General features: G+C 39.4%; 1 protein-coding gene across 2 annotated transcripts in view; it reads left to right on the top strand.

The window, feature by feature from the left end:
- The window catches only part of TULP3 (TUB like protein 3), a 33,702-nt gene that overhangs the window by 576 nt on the left and 13,974 nt on the right, over positions 1–19,152 (top strand). The window contains exons 1-3 of one of the 2 annotated variants that reach the window (XM_075441005.1): positions 9,477–9,493; positions 12,149–12,200; positions 17,435–17,597. In XM_075441005.1, coding sequence (XP_075297120.1) covers positions 12,168–12,200; positions 17,435–17,597 — 196 coding nt within the window. In that variant the 5' untranslated portion in view covers positions 9,477–9,493; positions 12,149–12,167. Of the gene's footprint in view, positions 1–9,476; positions 9,494–12,148; positions 12,201–17,434; positions 17,598–19,152 lie in introns of those variants that run through there. The other variant, XM_075440995.1, reaches the window with a different exon arrangement.

The following is a 19,152-nucleotide window of genomic DNA, read 5'->3' as shown; positions in this document are numbered from 1 at the left end:
GGATGAAAAGAGGCGATAGGGTTAGAAGGGGTCCTCCAGTCGCGTGGACCCACCAGATACACTGTGAAACATGAGAGGGTGACTTCTTCGTGCAGGCTTTAACGGCTGAGGTTCGTGTACCAACCCTGGAAGCAATTTTTGAAAAACAGATGGCCAGATGCACATAAATTTCCTTGCATGGATACTAGGCGTTGAAGTCTGGCAGAGCTGAAGCTGCAGGAAATGATGCTGCTTTTCTGACAATAATTGCACTAGTATAATTTCTTTCTGCTAAGAAATTCATTTCGCATACTTTTATGGGTGCCTCGCAGAAATAGCCTAACAATAATGGCAGTTCATGTGATAGCTGCTTCCGTCCTGCTCCCAATTTATTGAACCAACAATCCATTTCATGAACTTTCTTAGTCTACGTGGTTAAAGTAAGAAAACTAGAATACGTGAACCTAAATAAAAGTACGTCGTTCTTAAATAGATTCTTGAGGCCTGCTCTTTTTAGAGGTCCAACTCTGAACTTTGAATGTATAATAAACTGCAGGATGACAGAAGACTACCTTTTAAGCAGGAGCTGCTTTTCCTGAGAATAGTAGAATTATACCTAAATCACTAAGTTAGTCATTAGAACTCTTGGTAAAATAATTGGCAGTTGTCCAAAAAGTGGTTTGTATAGAAAAAGTAAATTGATACGTAATAGTTGGCAGTTCATAGCAGTCACAGAATCACAGAATGTTCGGGGTTGGAAGGGACCTTTGTGAGTCATCCAGTCCAACCCCCCTGCCGAAGCAGGGTCACCTACAGCAGGCTGCACAGGACCGCGTCCAGGCGGGTCTTGAATATCTCCAGAGAGGGAGACTCCACAGCCTCTACCTGTAAAGTTTAAAAAAGCTGTACCTAAGAACCAGCTGGCAGCTTTTTTTTTTTCTTCCTTTTTTTTTTTTTTTCCACCCAGCGGTGGAATACATTAACTATTGAGCAATATGTAAAATACACATTAAGATATATAAAGTATTTTATTTCTGGTGGACAGAGTTGTGAAGGGAACAAGTCAAAAATAAATGCTTGCAGTTTTGTAAACATGCTGTGGGATATTTGATGATGGATAGACAGCTGAGATCTTGGCTTTAGGCCATCTCTGAAACAGGCTGTCCCTTGAAAATACGGCATTGTGTTAACTTGTCGCTTGTCCACCAACAACATCCTCTGTTTGAGGTGGCTGCAACTGAAATTGCTCAAGTTCATTTTAAAGTTTGACTGACTTTCAGGTAGACATGGCACAACTGTCTTAATGCTTTAGAAAATGGTAAGGTCGATGGTGCTGTTTTGCGATTTTGATAAGTACTATACCTTCTCTCTTCACTTGGGAAAGTCCATTTTGATACTTAACATGAAATGAAGTATGTTGAATACAGTAGAAACATTCAGATAAAAGTAATTCTAAATCATTGTAGGCTTTTAAAATACTGAGAAGGGAATTTGGTTCTTACGGTAATATGTATTTTAGAATCTTGGAGACCGAACTTCACCTTTTTGCACAATAATTATACTATATACAGGAATACTTCAAGCTTCCTACATGCTGCCTTCCAAATGTACTTCAGCTTCTGACTTGCAGATGTCACGTGTAAAGAACATTATTTTCAAGGTACAAAATCTTGACTGAGTCTACAGAGGCTACAGAACTGGGTGCCGACTACAGTTGGATGCTTCTTGGGTGACTAGACATTTGTGAGTTGGTGGTTTTCAGTTTGTGAACTCAGGAACTCTTCCTCAGTGTCTGCAAAAGTTAAGGAGGAAAAAGGACCTATGGTCAATAAGCTTAACGTTCAAAAGGTTGTGAGCCCGTGGACTGAAAATGGTTCAAAAGTCATTTCATATCATGCCGTCCAGCCAAAAGCCCTTTCCATATTTGAAAAACCTTAGTGTAGCTGAGGTTGTCAGGCATCTTGGAAGCTGCTGGGCTCGACTGTTTTGCGTAGATGCACCTTAATTGTAATTTGGGGGAAAAAAGACAAAATGCTTTGCTAATGATTTTAGCTATAGTTGTAACCCAGAGAAGACAGAGAAGTTTAAATTTCCTTTTGGAAGCCTATCAGCATCTCAGTTAGTCCTTGGGTATTTTTGTTTGGCCACGGGTGACCTTCTTGAAATTAACAAGGACTGTTTTGTAAATTCCAGGATTTAGATTTTTGCAAATCTTATCCTTAGATAAAAGAGATCTGGCTTAATATCTTGTTTGCTTCATCCCTTTCAAGTCTGAGTATTATAACCAAGAAATCTGTCCAAAACAAGATAAATCTGTAATTATATTTTATAAATGTCGTAGGGACGTACTCCCAAGAGTACAGTTCCGAAAGAAAAGAAAACCTTTCGTGACTGCAGTTTAATGCTGCTGCTGCTGGCAGTGTGAATGAAGAAGGAATAACCTCCCTTCCTATGTGGTAGACAGAAATGGCAAGAGAGAAAAAGACACCTGTCACTCAGTTGTTAGAACCATGAAAGAGCTGTCTGAAAGTTGAACCTTGTTTGAATTGTCTCTTCAGTTTGTGGTAAGTTCTGCCGCCTCTTACAATTTGGAAGTTAGGTTACTGATGACCTGTCTTTATAGGGACAGCCATTATTTTTCTCTTTTCAATTTTTTTTTTTCCCCTTTTTCAACTGTTGTTGGTACAGCATCTGTATGAGGGACAGGTGACCTCATTTCAACACAATTATGATTTTGTATGTGTGAAAACTTTCTGCAACTGGACTTGCACTGGGATAGCTCCAGACTCTTGTTTTGTCACTGAGGTACAGCTGGATGATTTCCAAAGTGAAGCTGTCGATTGTGTTGCAATTGAGTCATGGGATGAATTCTGTTCGAAGTGTCTTTGGTGATATGCCTAGGGCTGTTGTCTTAGACTACTGCAAGAACATTTACCCTTACTTCTGTTGTCGTTTGAAACATATTCAGTGGGATGTTAGAACTCTAACTGCTTGTGTGATTGTTGTAGAAGTCTGTGGTCGCTTCTACACTGCTTTCCCGTTTATCATTTTTGTATGATGTCTGAGGTAAAAAAAAGAACAACAATCTGAATCCAGCAGTGGTATCTTGCTGAGTCACCTAGGGATGGAAATTAAGTTTTGCTCTTTCTACCTCTTTAATGACTTCCCCTTTCAATCTTTTAAAAATAAAACTACTGGACTGGGACTAAAAGTCCACAAGCAGTTCTAAAGCGTCAGTCCAGAAAATTTCATTTATGTTCTTTCCTCCACTTCCAGTTTGAAAGACAATAAAAGAAGTGCAATTTGTGGCATAAAGTGTGGTATGCTGATTTTCAGGGAACTATGAGTTTGGTTATCTAGTCTGGGTTAAGCATACTGTGTGCTATTTAACTGCTGACTTTGTTGCTAGGAGAGAATAGCGACTGCTTGACACTTCACTGGTTTCATGTTGTAACGGGGTATGACATCAACGAAAAGTGACAGGCAAGGTTTAATAATTCACAAACAGAAGATCATAGGAGTCAGAATTCTAAGCCCCTGTGGATCTTGCTTTGCTCTTTCCTTGGGTAGAGCAATTTCTGTAAATGAAATGACCCTGGAGATTTGGAGTGTGTAATTGAGAGGACATCAAGTAGAAAGCTGGTGATCTACTTATGGAATATATGTCTCTTTCTTTTCCTAACAAAAACAGAAGTTTCATTAAATTCACCTGAATAAATGTGATTTTTGGAAGCATAGCATTCTGCAGGTGTATTGGTGGTTAAGAGCTGAAAAGTTCTTACTCGAGCTGTGTTGTGAATTTGTATTTTCCCTGTTAATGTCATGATCACTGGCAGTCACCACCTGTGAACTCTCAAAGGAATGGGCCTGGCAGGAGATTCCTTGTCTCGCTTTTCTTACAAATACTGTAATAAAAATCCAGTGTAAAACCCTCTGTTTAGCTACACACTTAAAGGTAAGTTTATGTGCATATTCTTATGGTTGTCTTCCTCTGTGCCACCCTCCCAGCATCCATGGTGGCTTTAATGGTTAATGGCCTGTGTGGATTTCTGGCTTCTCTTGGCCTTCCTTCCAGGAAAATAATACTCCTTTCACTTTAGGTATGCTGTAACGAATTACTGGAGACTTTTCTGGCTAAGGAAGACAAGAATCTGTAGTGGGAAAACAGAAAGTAGTATAGCAGAGAATGACACAAGCTTTTGTTTGCACTCTTCTTTGGAGTCCAGATAGATGATCTACTAGCTTCTGTCCATAGAATGCTGCTTTATTTTCCTTGCTCTCTTCCCTTGTTCCAAGTAGGAGGAGGTAATCTTTGGTGCTTGATGAGTCAGTTTTTGGAAACACAAAGCAGTACGATAGTCAAAGTAGTTGTGAGCTCACAATTCAACCTTTTTGTGATGCCTGTGTTCCTGTTGCCTTTTCTTGTAACCACCTGTGTTCTTTATTGTCATCTAGTTTGTTCGCTCAGACTCGGGCTCTGAACTATCTGCATTTATCTTGTGACCTCCAGAACCCAAACACACAGAATCATGGAGGTTGGAAGGGGCTGACCCCACTGCTCAAGCAGGGTCAGCTGGAGCAGGTTGCACAGGACAGTGTCCTGTCAGGTCTGGAATATCTCCAAAGATGGAGACTCCACAGCCTCCCTGGGCAACCTCTTCCAGTGTTTGACCACTCTCTCAGTAAAAGGTTTTTCTTGTGTTTGGATAGAGTTTCATGTGATTTAGTTTGTGCCCATTGCTTCTTGCCCTGTCAATAGGCACTACTGGCTTCATCTCCTTTACACCCTCCCATCAGGTATTTGTACACAAGGATAAGATTCCCCCTGAACCTTCTCTTTTCCAGTCTAAACAGTCCCAGCTTTCTCAGCCTCACATCACATGAAAGATACTCCAGTCCCTTAAACATATTTGTGGCCCTTTGATGGACTTGCTTCAGTATGTCCACATGTTTCTTGTGCTGAGGAGCCCAGAACTGGACACAGCTCTTGATGTGTGCCTTCACCAGTGCTCAGCAGAGAGGGAGGTGACCCTACCTGCTTTTCCTAATGTGGCCGGGGATGCTGTCGGCCACCTTTGCCTTGAGGGTGCATTGCTGGCTCATGGTCAACTTGTTGTCCACCAAGACAGTATTAATCCATTTCTGAAAAAGGAATCTCCTCACAGCATATGCTTTATTCTTTGTTTCAACTTAACTCAACTTTTCTCCCATAGACTGTTCATTTCTTCATGTTCTGTTACTTTACTGGCAGGTCCCAGTTTAGTTTGCCTGACAATCTCCTGCCACATTAGTTCTTCCTGTTTCAAGGTGTGTTTGTGTAGGTACGAATAGTGCGGGGCATGTCCCATTGCATTTGCAAGAGAACAGTGTTATACTAGCGTTTTGTGCTTCCACAGATACCATTTGAAACTGAAGATGGGGCTGATTCTTCTGAGTGCTTTTTTCACCTTGCCTACACCATACTGTTCTACCTTATAAAATCACTGGAACGAGTACTGTAAAGAAAAGAGAAGTTTGTGCCTCCTGGACTGATAAATACTCTTTTCTGCATTAACGTAGCTGCAGTCAGTCAGTACTAGACTGCATCATTATTTACCTAGTTACATTTGGCATGTGAACAGTCACCCCAAAATGGGTGCATTTTCAAAGAAATTCCTTTAAGCCAAATGTAGTGTCTTCGTGCTGAGCTGTTTTAACCCGAACAGCCTGTTACCTTCGGCTACACTCACTTGCTATTAGGGCATTGTGCTTTTAATGGCATTATTGCGTTATGCAAGGAAGGAGAACACGGTGCTACAAGGATAGTTTTGGATTAAATTCACTGCCGCCTTGGTTTTAGCAAAAAAAAAAAAAAAAAAGAAAAATTAACCTGTTCATGTTTTCTAAGAAAAGATTTTTTTGTAGCACATGTATATCTCGGATTGTTTTTTCTTGAATTCTTTCTTCAGCATGGTATTCCTATTGCTCTGAGTTGTTGGGGCAGCTGCTGTGCTACAATAAAGGCAAAACATATCCATATATATACACACAAATAATATATATGTGTATACGCACAAAGAAAGAAAATATATCTGTTCTTCAGAGCACCATCCTTTTGGGGGTTTTCTGGGGGGAGTATTTTGGTTTGAGTGGTTTTGGCATGCTTCTAGTCTATGTGACTTTAAAGAAAAGGATAATTCTGCAGTGAAGTTCCATTTTTAAACTCAGAGGTGGGTAGAAGCAGAAGTTGTAAACCACTGACTTGCCTTTGTGTTTCTTTAGGATCTTCTTTTGTAAGTTGTAAATTGTTCAGATAGTTGCTGCAAGGTATTGGCAGGAACATGCCTATATGTGCCTAGAGGATTCAGGTGTATTTTAAAGTGGAGTAGGAGGTGCTTCCTTTCTGCTCCCCCACCCCAACCTGGTCTGGCAGTTGTCTTTATTGTCCTTATTAGTTCATTTTATACTTCTTTTCAAATATTCTGAGATAATTCTTGTTCAGTCTGTATCATGTGGGCCATAATTTGTGGATTAAAGCATATCCAAGACAGTGTTTTTTCACAATAATACATTCACTCATTCAGAATTGCTTCCAGAATTCAGCGTTTGTTCTTGCTGCATCGTTGTTCTGATAATGTAATTCAATAGATGAAAAACCTGCCAAAAAAAAAAAATCTGTGAAACCTTTCTCAAAACAGTATGCTATTGGCATTAGAAATCTGTGTATGTTCCTTTGGGGTGGGATAGGAATAAAAGTTAAAACTGATTTCACTGGAGAAAGTTTTCTTTTTGTAAAAAAGCCAGGCAGAGGCTAAAACTTGCCCTTGTTGAAACATTGATTGCTTGAAAATAACTTGTAACTGAAGTGTTGATGCAGCCTGAGCCGTCACTTAGAAATGGGTGTGGTATTTTATGGCTGATTCGCAGCGGGTCCAGTTTACTGTGGAAGATTTACTGGTAGTTAATTATGAAGGAAAGAATATCCCGTGTTCGCCAGAAAACCCCACTCCTGCATTGGGGACGGCAGAAAAATTTGATGATCCTCCCTCCTCTGAATGCTGTGTTACGCATTTTCCCAGAAGTGAATGATTACATTTGTGCCCATCTGAAGGAAAGCAGATGGGGCTCCTCCCTTTTGTGGACTGGAAGATGCATTAGTGATAAACTTTGTTCCTCAGCCAGTTTCCAGAGACAGTATTGCAATTTTTGTTTGGAATATGTCTTTTAAAAGATAAGATCTTTTTTTTTTTTTCTTCAAATGATTTCTTTTCTACAGGTTTGCTTTCCTTCACAGCTGTAGTTTGGATGAGGAGAACAATTCCCAGCAAAGCTCTTTGGAGAGTTAAGAGTGAAAACCCTTTCGTACCAGCTGACTCCACATTTCTTACTGAAGTTGCTTTTACTTGCTCTTCTACAGCTAAAAATAAAATCTAGTGGACAAAGATATGTGCCACAAGCCACATTCTTCTCATTCCCTGATTGTTGAGCTCTGGGAGCATTGCTTGCAGAAGTAATTGCTGCTGCCACGTTAATAAACTGTCTGGCAAAGGAAAAAGGAGTTACGTGAGCTTTGTTAGACTCCTGATGAAAGCAGCCCTCTGTAGAGTGAGAAATAGAACTGTGTTTGTTAAAAGAAGGATTTATGTGTCAGACATATAAAATATCAAGCTTGTTTGTAACAAGGCACAGGGAACTCAAACTGTAGTCTAATTTAAAATGAGCTACAAAGCTTCTGCTGGAGGCTTTCCCTGAATCTCTCTGCCCAACTACGGAGTATCCGAATTTTTAGTATCTTCCCTAGAGCTGTGCACAAATTGCTGATACTTCCTGAATTTCTCTCACCGAGAATTCGGTGCATATACAGTGCTAATATATGCTCTGTAGAAGCTTACAACAATTAAAAAGCAAAACAAGCTCTCTTTCCTTCTCTTGGGTCAGATTGTCTTCTGAGGTTGGGGTGGGGTCTGTTGCTGTCAGCTGGTCTGACCTTCTGCTTGAAAGAGGCCAGAGAACCTTACTCGTTGCTTCCCAAGCCTGTAACTACTTGAACTGCAGAATAGCTTTAGCTGTCTGGGAAACACTTAAATCTGCAAGGCCTTGCTATGTTGCTGGTTTAGGAGGGAAAAACTGAGTATGGTGGACATACGAGGAATGTACCTATTTTGCTGAATACACGAAAAACTATCATGAGGTTTTTCCTTTAACATATTCCAAATCTGCCTTTCCAGTGAATTCTGGATCATATAGAACATTTTCTCTCCACAGACTGCTCTCCCTGTGGCTTTTCTTGCTTCCTCTGCTTCTTGCCTTTCACTCGCAGCTGCAACCAGTCAATTCCTTGCAAAACTAGTCTGTAATAAAGGCAACCTTTTATTTATCTCTTTTACAGCTTCAACAGTCAGTATAGAAAGGGAAATCAATTGGTCTCTTGATGTAACTTGAGAGAAGGACGCTTAGCTCTCCCATCTGGGGTAACCACGCCTGAAATCTGAGGTAGACCATAGCCTTACTCTATGACAGCAATTTTTAGCATAATAGTATTCAACCTTGATTAAAACCTGGTGTTTTCTGTTGAAAATCTGCAGCTCCATGAAGTATCCCAGTGGTTAATTGTTCACAGTATTAAATAAAAATTTTATTTGCAATCTGAATTTGTTTAGCTTCAGTTACGTATGACTGGATCTTGTAGTCTTCTCCTCTCTCATCAGTAGTGATTTGTGGCCTCAAATCCATGGAATACAGTGGAGCATACTAATCAATTTTCTCTTGAATGAACTGTAGGGTACATTCAAATCTTGCTAAGAGGTACATTTTCAGTTCTTGGTCAATTTATTCAGCTTTCTGCCGAACCCTCTTTAGCTCTTCAGAATCCTTTCTCTTGTGTGTTCCTCGGACAGAACGGGAAGACCATTTTCAGACTGGTGGATTGCTTTCTCTTTCCCTATTTTCTGTATGCTGGATAATCATTAGTTTTCATGTCTATGTTACATTCTGGGTCATTTTTTTTTTCCTCTGTGGCATGTGTCCATTACCCATCATACAGCTTTAGTAGGAGAGCTAGTGGATTCTGATGAATGTGGTAGAGGAGTTGGTGGGCAAGGTCTCTGTAGCCTGCTCTACTGGAATGGTTGGGAAGAGTAGGATCGTGACAGGCTACTTGAATATTTTCAGTTCTTATTTATCAAAGGTGAGTGAGTGGCTGGCTTGGGGGTTGTATTTTTTTTCCTGTTTTGATCCATGTTGTAGCTATGGAAATGCTTCTTCTCTTTCCTGTTCCTGAATATTTAACTCCTCTTATTGCGTGTAAGCCATTCAAATGGAAAAGCATAGCCAAGAGCAGAGTGCTTTTGCGTGGACATGTCCGCAGAGCACGAAGAAGATGTGCTGGTCTGTGTAGTCAGTCCGTCTGCAGGAGGATTTATGTTTGAAGCCTGCAGCTATATTAGCACAGTGCCTGCATTCCTTAGTGGTGAGCTGCCAGAGTGACTCTGGTACAGCCTTTTCCTGTGTGGTCTGGAACACCAGCCCTGCTGAGGTGGGTAGAAAAACGTTTTAAGTGTGTGCGTGTGTGGGAAGCTCGTTTTATATCTGGTTATTATGTTACACTTTCTTGCAGAAGTAAATAAAAATAGAGTGATTTTTTTTTAGCTACTATTTACAATGCTACAGTGCTCATGGCTTTAATTTTTTCTTTTTATTTAACTTGTGTGAACCCTTGCACTTCATAATGGGAAGGATTGATGGCTGCTTTCATTTTGTGGCCTGCTACAAGGTGATTTGGGTCTGTGTTTAACAGTAAATTGTAAAAGAGAGCACTCTTGTTGTCTTTCGCTTTATCAAGCTCTGTGACCTGTTAGAATCTTTATGTAGTTCAGCCATGATTGAGTCTCAGTTAAGCAGCCGGAGGTGAGGCGTTGTGTTGTCTGCGTTATCGTCCTGTTCCAACAGTCTTCAGACCTGTCTTTGACGTTACGTAACTTTATTCCAGTGTGGGAAGAAAATAGTTTAAAAATACAAGGGAAATAATTTTCATTGAAGATTTCCAGAAGGCGCATATGCAAGTCCTAGTATTTCAGCATTTTGCTGTCTTCCAGGTAAAAAGGAAAACCTGGAAATTTATTTCCAAAAGTGGTAGTGGGTTTCTTTCTTTTTATTTTCTGTAGAAGAGACTAAAATTGTTGGGGATGAATTTTCTACTAGGAAAAGCAACAAAACCTCAGACAGTGGCTTGTATCTACACAGGACACTTCGTAGTTCTATTTAATTGTATAAGAATGTGTCTGTAAATCTAATATTGATCAGAGCTACATTGCTTTATAACAAACTCTGGACTGCAGTTAGCAAATGTTATCTATTTCTTAAGTCAGTAGGCGTATGAAAAGAAAAGGAACATTCGCGCACACACACCCCCTTTCTTTTTTTGTCATGAATATTTGAACTGGAGCTTTTAAGCATTTTTTGGACTTTGCCAAAGATGGCCTTTTCCGTCACCTGTGCTTTAAATAAAAAGCATGTCACATTTAACTTTATGTTGAAGTTTCATGGGGCAACTAATGTGTATCTTGCTGCACTCAGCAGATATCTCTCTGTGTGTTTCTTTCTTAAATTGTGGATATTTTCAGGTAGAGATGAGTGTATTACTGTAACTGGTGCTGTGGGGACACACAATAGCTCTCCATCCCTCTTCAAGACAGACATGAATTTTTCCAGGCCCTCCATTCCCTTTGAATCCAAGGTGCTACGTATTACTGGTCCATGTGCAGAGCACCATCAGTTTTTAGAAGCAAGGTGTTTTCAAGGTCCTAGACCTGTTAGGTGATGACACTTGAAATACTTCAGAAAAAAATTGTAGAAATAAGGAAAACTGCAAAGTAAAAAACAACAGTAGTGGTAACCTGCTTTAAAATACCATTAGTTGAGCAGTAAGCATCAATTTTAGAGTGTATAAACTGTTATATTCAGGGTGTGTGTATACAAAACTCTTTTTCTGCACATTTCAGCCTTCCAGAACAGGGCCTGTATTGGTTAGGGTAATCTGTCTGTAAGGACCTCTGATCTGTCATCTGCTTGTCTGGAAGTTGAGTCAAATGTGGGTTTACTAGGGGTTCAGGAGACTCTGAGCCCTTTCTCCTCATGTTAGGTCTACGTGCTGTGATCCAATTTCTGTGGCATGTGTTTTGCAGAAACCTCACCCCACCTTTTTCCCTTGTCTCTCTCCAGCTCTCCAGTTTTCCTTGTTAGGGTTATATTCAACACTGTCTGCCAGCTTGTGACTTCGTATCACTGGACATTTCTGCATACCTGCACCAGACAGGGAATTTCCTGCCTAAATTGAAATTTTGGCTATCCCTGCTTTTCTGTGTGCCATTAGTAAAATATATAATGTTTCTCTGCTTCCTGTGCTAAGTGTCTTTTTCCTGACGCTTTCTCACTTCCAGAGAGGTCTTTGTCAAAGATGCGTAGGAAGAAAGCGCACAACTGTGGTGGGCAGAGTATGTGCTTACTTGTCTGTTAACTTGTCCCCTTTGTAGGGTTAACTGCTCTAAATCACACTTTATGTAATAATTCATTATTGTACAAAAGGAAATGGGAAGTTTGTATGGAATGCAAAGCTAGAATTCTTATGAAAGTTATCTATAAAACACTTAAATAGTGAAATAATTATTTTTTCATGTCTAGGAATTAATATCAGGTGTTGCAAGTACAGATTCTCTCAGGTGTTAACAGGACTTCTGGGAAGTCTGGTAGGAGGAGAAAATGGTGTACGTTTGACTCCAAGACAAAACTTAGAATTCTGAGTTAATTCGGAATTGGGTATTTTATGAAGGAGCAGGGACTTTACTGAATTGGTTTGAACTGCATTAAGCCTGTAGACAGAAATTGTCTCATAGCCCACCTCAGTAGTGGCTCATAGTCTCTCCATTAGTAACGAAGCCTTTTTTGCTTACAAAATGTTTTTGCAACAGTTTGCTAAGGTGATTAAACTACAGTTTGGTCCTACTTATGGCACAATATGAAGTATGTTTTATTTTTTTAGTGCCTTGTAACTTGGTCCTCTCATGGGATAGAAGTTATGTCTTACAGTTGTTTTAAAGTCTTGATGGTGAAGTTGTAGTCTGTGAATATCCTGTGCTCTTATAATGCAAACTATTTACTGGCAATAATTAATTTGTTTCTTTCCCTTTCTCAGCATCTTTGAGGATGAAAGCATGAAAATACGACAGCTGAAACTAGAGAATCAGGTAAGTGACAGTGCTGAAGCTGGTAGAAATAAGTACAGGAAAACAAACATGAGCTATCTTATTGTAGGAAGGGAGGAGGTAAAAGTGTTTGTGTTTCCTCTTCTGCTCCCTTCCCCTCTCTGTCCCCCTACTTTTTCTCAGGATGGCTGAGCTTGTTTGTGTCTTCTACATTGTGATCTGTTGCCCAGAGCTGCATAAGGTATATGGGAACAGTGAAACCAGCCCACATTCTTAAACTTCTGTTCTGATATGCAGTGTCAAAGAGAGTTGAGAAATGGGGGTGAAGTGCTAAAAATGCTTTGTCTAAAGAATACAAACAGGAACTCATTGCTAACATTTTTCTTTAAAGATTTTCATGGCTTCCATTAGTTTAAGTCAACCTCACTATGGCTTGTAGGCTTGATTTCTTTGATACATTTATTTTTCATCTGTCCTACTCATTTCATTGGGATTGAGTCACCACAACACAGGAATGAATCAGAAGAGAGGAAGACTGCAGGAAATTATCCACTTTAAGCATCAAAGGAAAAGAAAAAGTTTCCCCGAGCTATAGAAATATCTGCTTAATGTTGCTGTTGAGAAGGATTTCCAGCATCTTCTGACTCTTTTTGTTTCCTACAAAGAAAACATTTACAGCCAAGCATTTGTCAAATATTAGGTTATAGGTCTCAGTTTTTAAAGTGCTGTTTGCTGGGTGCTTACATCACTGTATTCTTCAAAGCAATGAAGCATCCATCCTTGATATTCTTCCTCTGTGAAATTTTAAATGCTTATGAATAGATTAGAAGATGTGAGATTATTATAATTCTCTAGTTGGCCCTTTCACATGCACCACAAATCACTGTCTTGCATTAAATTAATGTGTGTTCAAATTGAAGTATGTATTTTTGAAAGCACTCTCTCAGCTGAGGATCTTTAAATCCAGACATAACAGTCTTCAGGGAACTGTTGCAGTGGGTAATAACCCTCTTTACCAGAACTTGTTCATTATTTCTAGTCTGAGTTTGCTTAGCTATGACTTCATTCGGTGGATTTATTACCAGCTTTAACTGTGTGTAAATAGGTGCTTATCTAAAACACTTCAGAGTCAAGGAGTAAAATTTATCTTTGCTCATATTTGTGGAAGCTAGGATAAGCCTTTTACCTGTAGGCTACCCAGTAACACCTGCTTTAAAAAGGAAAAAGAAAAAAAAAAGGCATTTGCTCAAGTAATCAGTAAAAGAGCATTTAATGCCACATGCCACTCAGTAAGAAGTTCCAAAACTAAGCACAAATTCATCACCGCTGCTTGGTGATGAACCTCAGCACCTGTCTCGGGACTGTTCTCTTCGGTCATAAACCGGTAGCAATCACTGGCTCCTAGTGTTAGGCACTGTGGTCAATGTATGCCTAGTTTTAGACCTTGCCGTGGGGATGCGTTGCTGTTCCTCCAAAACAAAGCTGCCGAGCTGGGTGGAATTCCCTCAGAGCAGCTGACAGTTGAATCATGAAGAGGTGAGTTTAAAGAGTTCATACATTTTGCAATTTTGTTTCAGCCTTTCTTGGCTTGGTTGAGGTTGTAACCATCTGCAAAACCAACAGTTAGAAAATTTCACTAAAACTTATTTTAACACCAGCACCCCTCCTGGCAAATGAGATTTGTTGAGAAATGCTAAATCTGTAATTAAGGATTGTATATTTAGGTTTGAATATTAACTTTGAAAGTCCACTTTTAACTTTTACATAAATAGTACCATGCTTTCTGAAGAAATAGAGGTCAACAGGAGATCACTACCAGACATGACGGACTGGTTGTAGCTGATGCCTCACTTGGTTAATTTGTCCTAAACATTTATAGGAATTGGGATTAAAAAAATGCAAAATGTTTTATCCAGCAGGATCACGTTTAGCACCTTCAGCCATACAGAGAATCTGGAATAGACATTTGCCACAGCAAAGACATATGCCTGTCATTTGTCTTTATGATGGGTTTGGAAACCCTGTAGTTGCAGTGAAATATTATTTATAAAAATGCATGACATCAAGTTCCATCTGTGGGCCAACTGTGCCTGCCAGGATGATTTTTATCTAGGCTGCTGCCTTTTTCTCGAGGAGAAAGCATGCGGCTGCTCTGTTAGTGCTTAATTCCCCAACCGCAGAAGATGTTTCCGTGCCTTTTGAGGCACCTGCAGCTCCAAGTGCAATGCTGCCATCCCCCTGCGCATGGGGAGCGGGAAGCTGAAGGCATATTTCTGAACGCACCTCACATGGTGTATACTCTTGACACGGTTTTGTTAGTGTCATCACCACTAGCATTGTCACTGCTGCCTCAGTGTGAACTAAGGAGGAGCTGGAAGAGCGGAGGGGATGTTTCAGAGCTAGGATCCATCCCGCTTGGCCTGCTAAGGTAGGACCATGCCAAATAATAAGTAGCATGGTATTACACCTTCAGGGGTGGAGTGGCTGGAGTCTTCCTCTATACCATCTTCCTGTTCATCACAGTAGCAGAAAGAATACCAAACTAGTTGTTGTCTTAGTCTGCTACGATATATTCATCTGACGCACCTGACTTCTTAGCTTGTTGGAAACTCGTTAGAACTGGGGTTGGTGGTTTGTGATCCTGTAATCGGCCTGTATTCTGATGTTATGCTTTTCTGTGGTGCAAAAAAAGTGTTTCTGAAAGTATTTAATACCATAAAGTCCTGAAAAATCACCATAATCTGTATCTATTATTTATTTAATGGCTTATGTGTTCTGGTGTCCTGTTCATGAACTACCTGATTTTTTTGCTGTAATATTCTATGAATTTTAACACAGAGCTGGAGGAAAAGGCTAGTTAGTAGGCAAAATGAAACAACATACAGTTTCCTTTTTTTTACTTTATCTTAGTGGAAGGTTTGAGAATACATAGTACTGAAGGTAAGGCTGCTCTGCCACCTTATGTAGAGAAAATGAACTGCTACTATCTGTCCTGTCAGTGGGCTTGTAGATTCTTTTTTTTGTTATATTTTCCATCTCAGTAAGCAAAGTAGTAGAGAGAAGTCTTTTTAAAACAAATTATTGTCAAGTTTTGTCACTGATCATCCTGAAGTTCTTGCAAGAAGGTCAGTCACATCTACCAACAGTAAAGTATATGTTTCAATGTAAACCAATATGATCCTGTTGGATTGGAGAGTCCTAGAAACTCTTTGATGAAACAGAATGTAGTATGATAAGAAAAAAAAAGTTTAGACTGGTGAGCAGTGAAATTTTTAAAAAACTCATCTAATGGAATAATCAGTTGAGTAGGTCTGAAAGCTGTTGTATCCCATATTGGTCCCAAATTCAATTTCCCATTCTAGCAGTAGCTGTGTACTTTCTTATTGCCTTTAGGATGTGTCTGTTTTATTTTTTTCTCGTCTGTCTATTTGGCAGGTAGAGAAGCCTTGGAAACAATTTTTCTCAAATCCTTATTCTGAGTATAATGCTTTGATTCTTGTTTTCCCTGTCTCCTTTTATTTAAATTATTAGAGATTTATAAACAGTCACAAAATTTTTTTACTTTTCCGCAGCATTAATTTAAAAAACAAACAAACAACACAAACCAATTCTTCTGGAGGGTCTGACTGCCTTTCTAGACAACAAATTTAATCTGTAATTAGCGTTTTTCTAAGAATTTGACTTCTGCTTATTTTTCCTTTCTTCTTCTAGACCGATGTGATAATCTCTTTGTAATTCTATGTAATTTTTGCCCTGCAGGACAATCCTTGCAAGTAATTCTGCAGTAATAAACAGTACCTGTATTGCAGTCCATTCTTCAAAGTGTAATTATGAGTTTAAATAAAAAAAGTCAGTTTAGTTTAGTTGATGTTATTCTTTCTTTTGTTTGTTTGGTGTTGTCGTCTTTGAGTATTTTTAGATAAGTGCTTGAAAAGCAGAAAGAATAAAGGACCAAGGGCTGAGTTGTGTTTGAGTTCCTCAGGGAGAGGTTGTCTGAGAAACTAAGAGAGAGAAAGCCTAATAGGAGAGGGAAGAACCAACGAGAGAAAGAAAAAGCGTAACAGGAGAGGAAAGGGTTCCAAAGACGTCTGTGTCTCAGGTGGATTGAATTGTTGGTATCGTTCATCTGACGGGTCCTTGGAGCCTGAAAGGAATTAGATGGAGAGAGGGTTTCTATCACCAAGAACAGCTTTCAGGGGTGTTCAGGTACCTAAGAAGCAAGCATGCATAAACTGCATCTACTGCAAGGGGCTTGCATATTGTTTGCATAGTGGTGCATTACAGAATATTAGAATATGATTTTTCCTTATTCTTTGTGCATCACCTTAACTTTTGAGGATTAGGCATGGCTATCTTTAAAATGGTGCAATGTCCCCATTTGCCTTGATGTAAGTCTAGAAGTTGTTTCTATTCTTTTTCAGTAGGAAATCATAAGCGTCAAATGTGTATGTAAGTTGGAAAAGCAATGTTTTATTTTTTAACATTTGGGTTTACTGTTTCTTTGTAAGTCCTGACTTGCTTTTGCCGCATTGTGACAGGATTTATAACTGAAATGGCAGAGTGAGCCCTGATTAAGGATTTTTAGAGATGTTATGCTAATACAGTAAAAGACTTAATTGCCATGTAATACATAGGGGAAGGGCTCTCATCTTTACTCTGGCGTTTTCAGATATTCTTGGAGATAGTTCTTTTAATACAAAGTTAGCTTAATTGTACAAAATGAGGAGGAAAAATTATACATTCTTGTGTGCAGAGGATGTTGTCCTAAATGGTGGAATGTTTAGTCCCATCACAACTGGAGTGGAAAGAGCAGAGAGTCCTTGTTCTCTCTACTTTATCAGCTTCAGTAAGTAGGATACATGGAGTAATAAAATCACATGAACATGCTGTATATTATAAAATTTACTTTGTGAAATGTTTCATATTGGATTATAAATGACTGCTGATTGGTCCGTTTATATTAAGGATTGCTGCAGTTTAGACTGGATGGAAGGAGTTAAAATTTAAAATTATCTGTTGATGGTCTCAGGACAGATCAGAAAATAAAAAGGTGTCCACATCACCCGTCAGCCACTGACACAGAATCAAAGGCAATGTCTCACTCCAAAGACAAAGTGATATCCGCGTCTAGGATTTTTGTAAGGGATTACAAGCATATTTCAGGTTTATTGGAGATCCTGATCAGTGACATGTCATTGCCAATGGCTGAGGCATGGCTTCTGCATCTCTGGATGTGGTTACTCATCCTTATTTCATGCTTTTTCTTTGTTTCACAGAGAGCTCTGCTAGAGAAGAAGCAGAGGAGGAAACGTCTTGATCCTTTGATGGTAAAGTCAAATCCTGAGGCAAAGCTGCATAGGTCAAAACCCAAAAGGTGTGAGGAGCAGACTCCGTTAGTAGAAACTCCTACCTCTTTCCACAGTGATGTTGTGTTACACGGTAAGTAATCAACCTGATTGCAACAATGTTCCCCAAAATGTCAGTGCATGCATTTTACGTCACAGATGGGCACCTACATTGCTGTGACAGTGATCAAGTGATAAACAAGATTGATTACACACCTTTCTATTTACAGAAGTAGAATTGTAGTACAGGGTGGTTGAGCAATACTGAACTGTAAAAACAAACAAAAACCTTACCTTGCTTGACAGCTGAGAAGCTTCATGAGCTTTTTGAGTCATCTCTGCCTTGTGTTAGGCTAGGAAGAACTGTAGAAATGGGTGACGAACTTCTATAAAGGTAGGGAGATACAAATCCAGAGTAAGAGAGTCTTCTGAAGCTGTATGATAAAGAAAAGGAAATAATCCAGTAGTGACTGCCTGTACTTTTCTTCATGGTATCATGGCATTACTCTATCTCAAGATTGCATATGACTGAATGATAAAGTAGACAAGAGCAAGACAAAAGTCTTCTGAGTACTGAATTAGGTTCTTGCTGTTTTTTAGCTCATCTGTTGTTTTCGGTGGGCTGAAACATGACAAACAATCTGTAGTGGTCCAGAAGGTGACAAGCACAAAGTGATATCAGAGCCAAAGGCAATAACTCAGTGGTCTCAAAATATTACAGTGAAATACTGACCATTCTGTTAGTAAAAACAAATACAGTAGTGAGAGCCTTAAGACTTGCATATCACAGGGAGGAAAAAAAGAGCAGCAATGAAACCCCTGCATTCCAGCAGATGTGTCAGGAAGTAGTTTGAGAGCCAAGATCCCATCAGCCTGTCAAGAAAGTAACAGGAAACATCCTAAGACTTTGAGATGCATGCTATAGCAGGATGTTACAATACTGACATTATATTAACAGGGAATTAATGTGTAGAGTAGAATTTTAAAAACCCAAACAATATGTGTTACATATCACATTTGGAACTGTTATCCCCTGCCTTTTGAATGTTTTCTTGTTCTCCAGTTGTCTTTCAGGATCATAGGATGGGGAGGAGAGTGGTGATGTGGATGGTAGTAGCATTTATGTGTCAAAATGAGGTGGGAGGAAGCTTCTGTTAAGAGATACTTTTAAGTCAAAAAGAGAGTGAGAGAAAAGATTAATATAACTTCTGATTTGGAAAACTTCGGTAGTACTGAAACTATAAGAAAGAAAAACCAAAACTACCTGCAGTGAAAACTAACTGCTCCCTCGCTAGCTTCCATAGTTCTGAAGCTTCCTCAGTACAAACAGATTCTGATAATACGTGATAACAGCAGTAAACATCTCAGAAATGTGAGAACTAGATAAAGCAATAAAGTTATAAGAAGGAAAACAGTGGGAAAGCAAGAAATCCAAAGCTAGAACTACACTTAAATATTGTGTGCTACACAAATATCTATGAAGTGTTATGCCAGACCCTGACATCAAGATGTCGCCTCCAATTACAGAGTGCAGTGCACAGCTGTGTTGCATGTTTAAACATGGAAAATTCATTTCTAGCAAAAAGATAGAGGGCATCCATTTACAGGTTTTTTTGGCCTGTGGCTGTATATATTTTTATCAGATGGAT

The sequence above is a fragment of the Opisthocomus hoazin genome, chromosome 1 (genome assembly GCF_030867145.1).
Source record: "Opisthocomus hoazin isolate bOpiHoa1 chromosome 1, bOpiHoa1.hap1, whole genome shotgun sequence".
In the NCBI taxonomy this organism is placed as follows: Eukaryota; Metazoa; Chordata; class Aves; order Opisthocomiformes; family Opisthocomidae; genus Opisthocomus; species Opisthocomus hoazin.
Note: the sequence above shows the minus strand (reverse complement) of the source record. Positions and strands in the feature narration are given on the sequence as shown.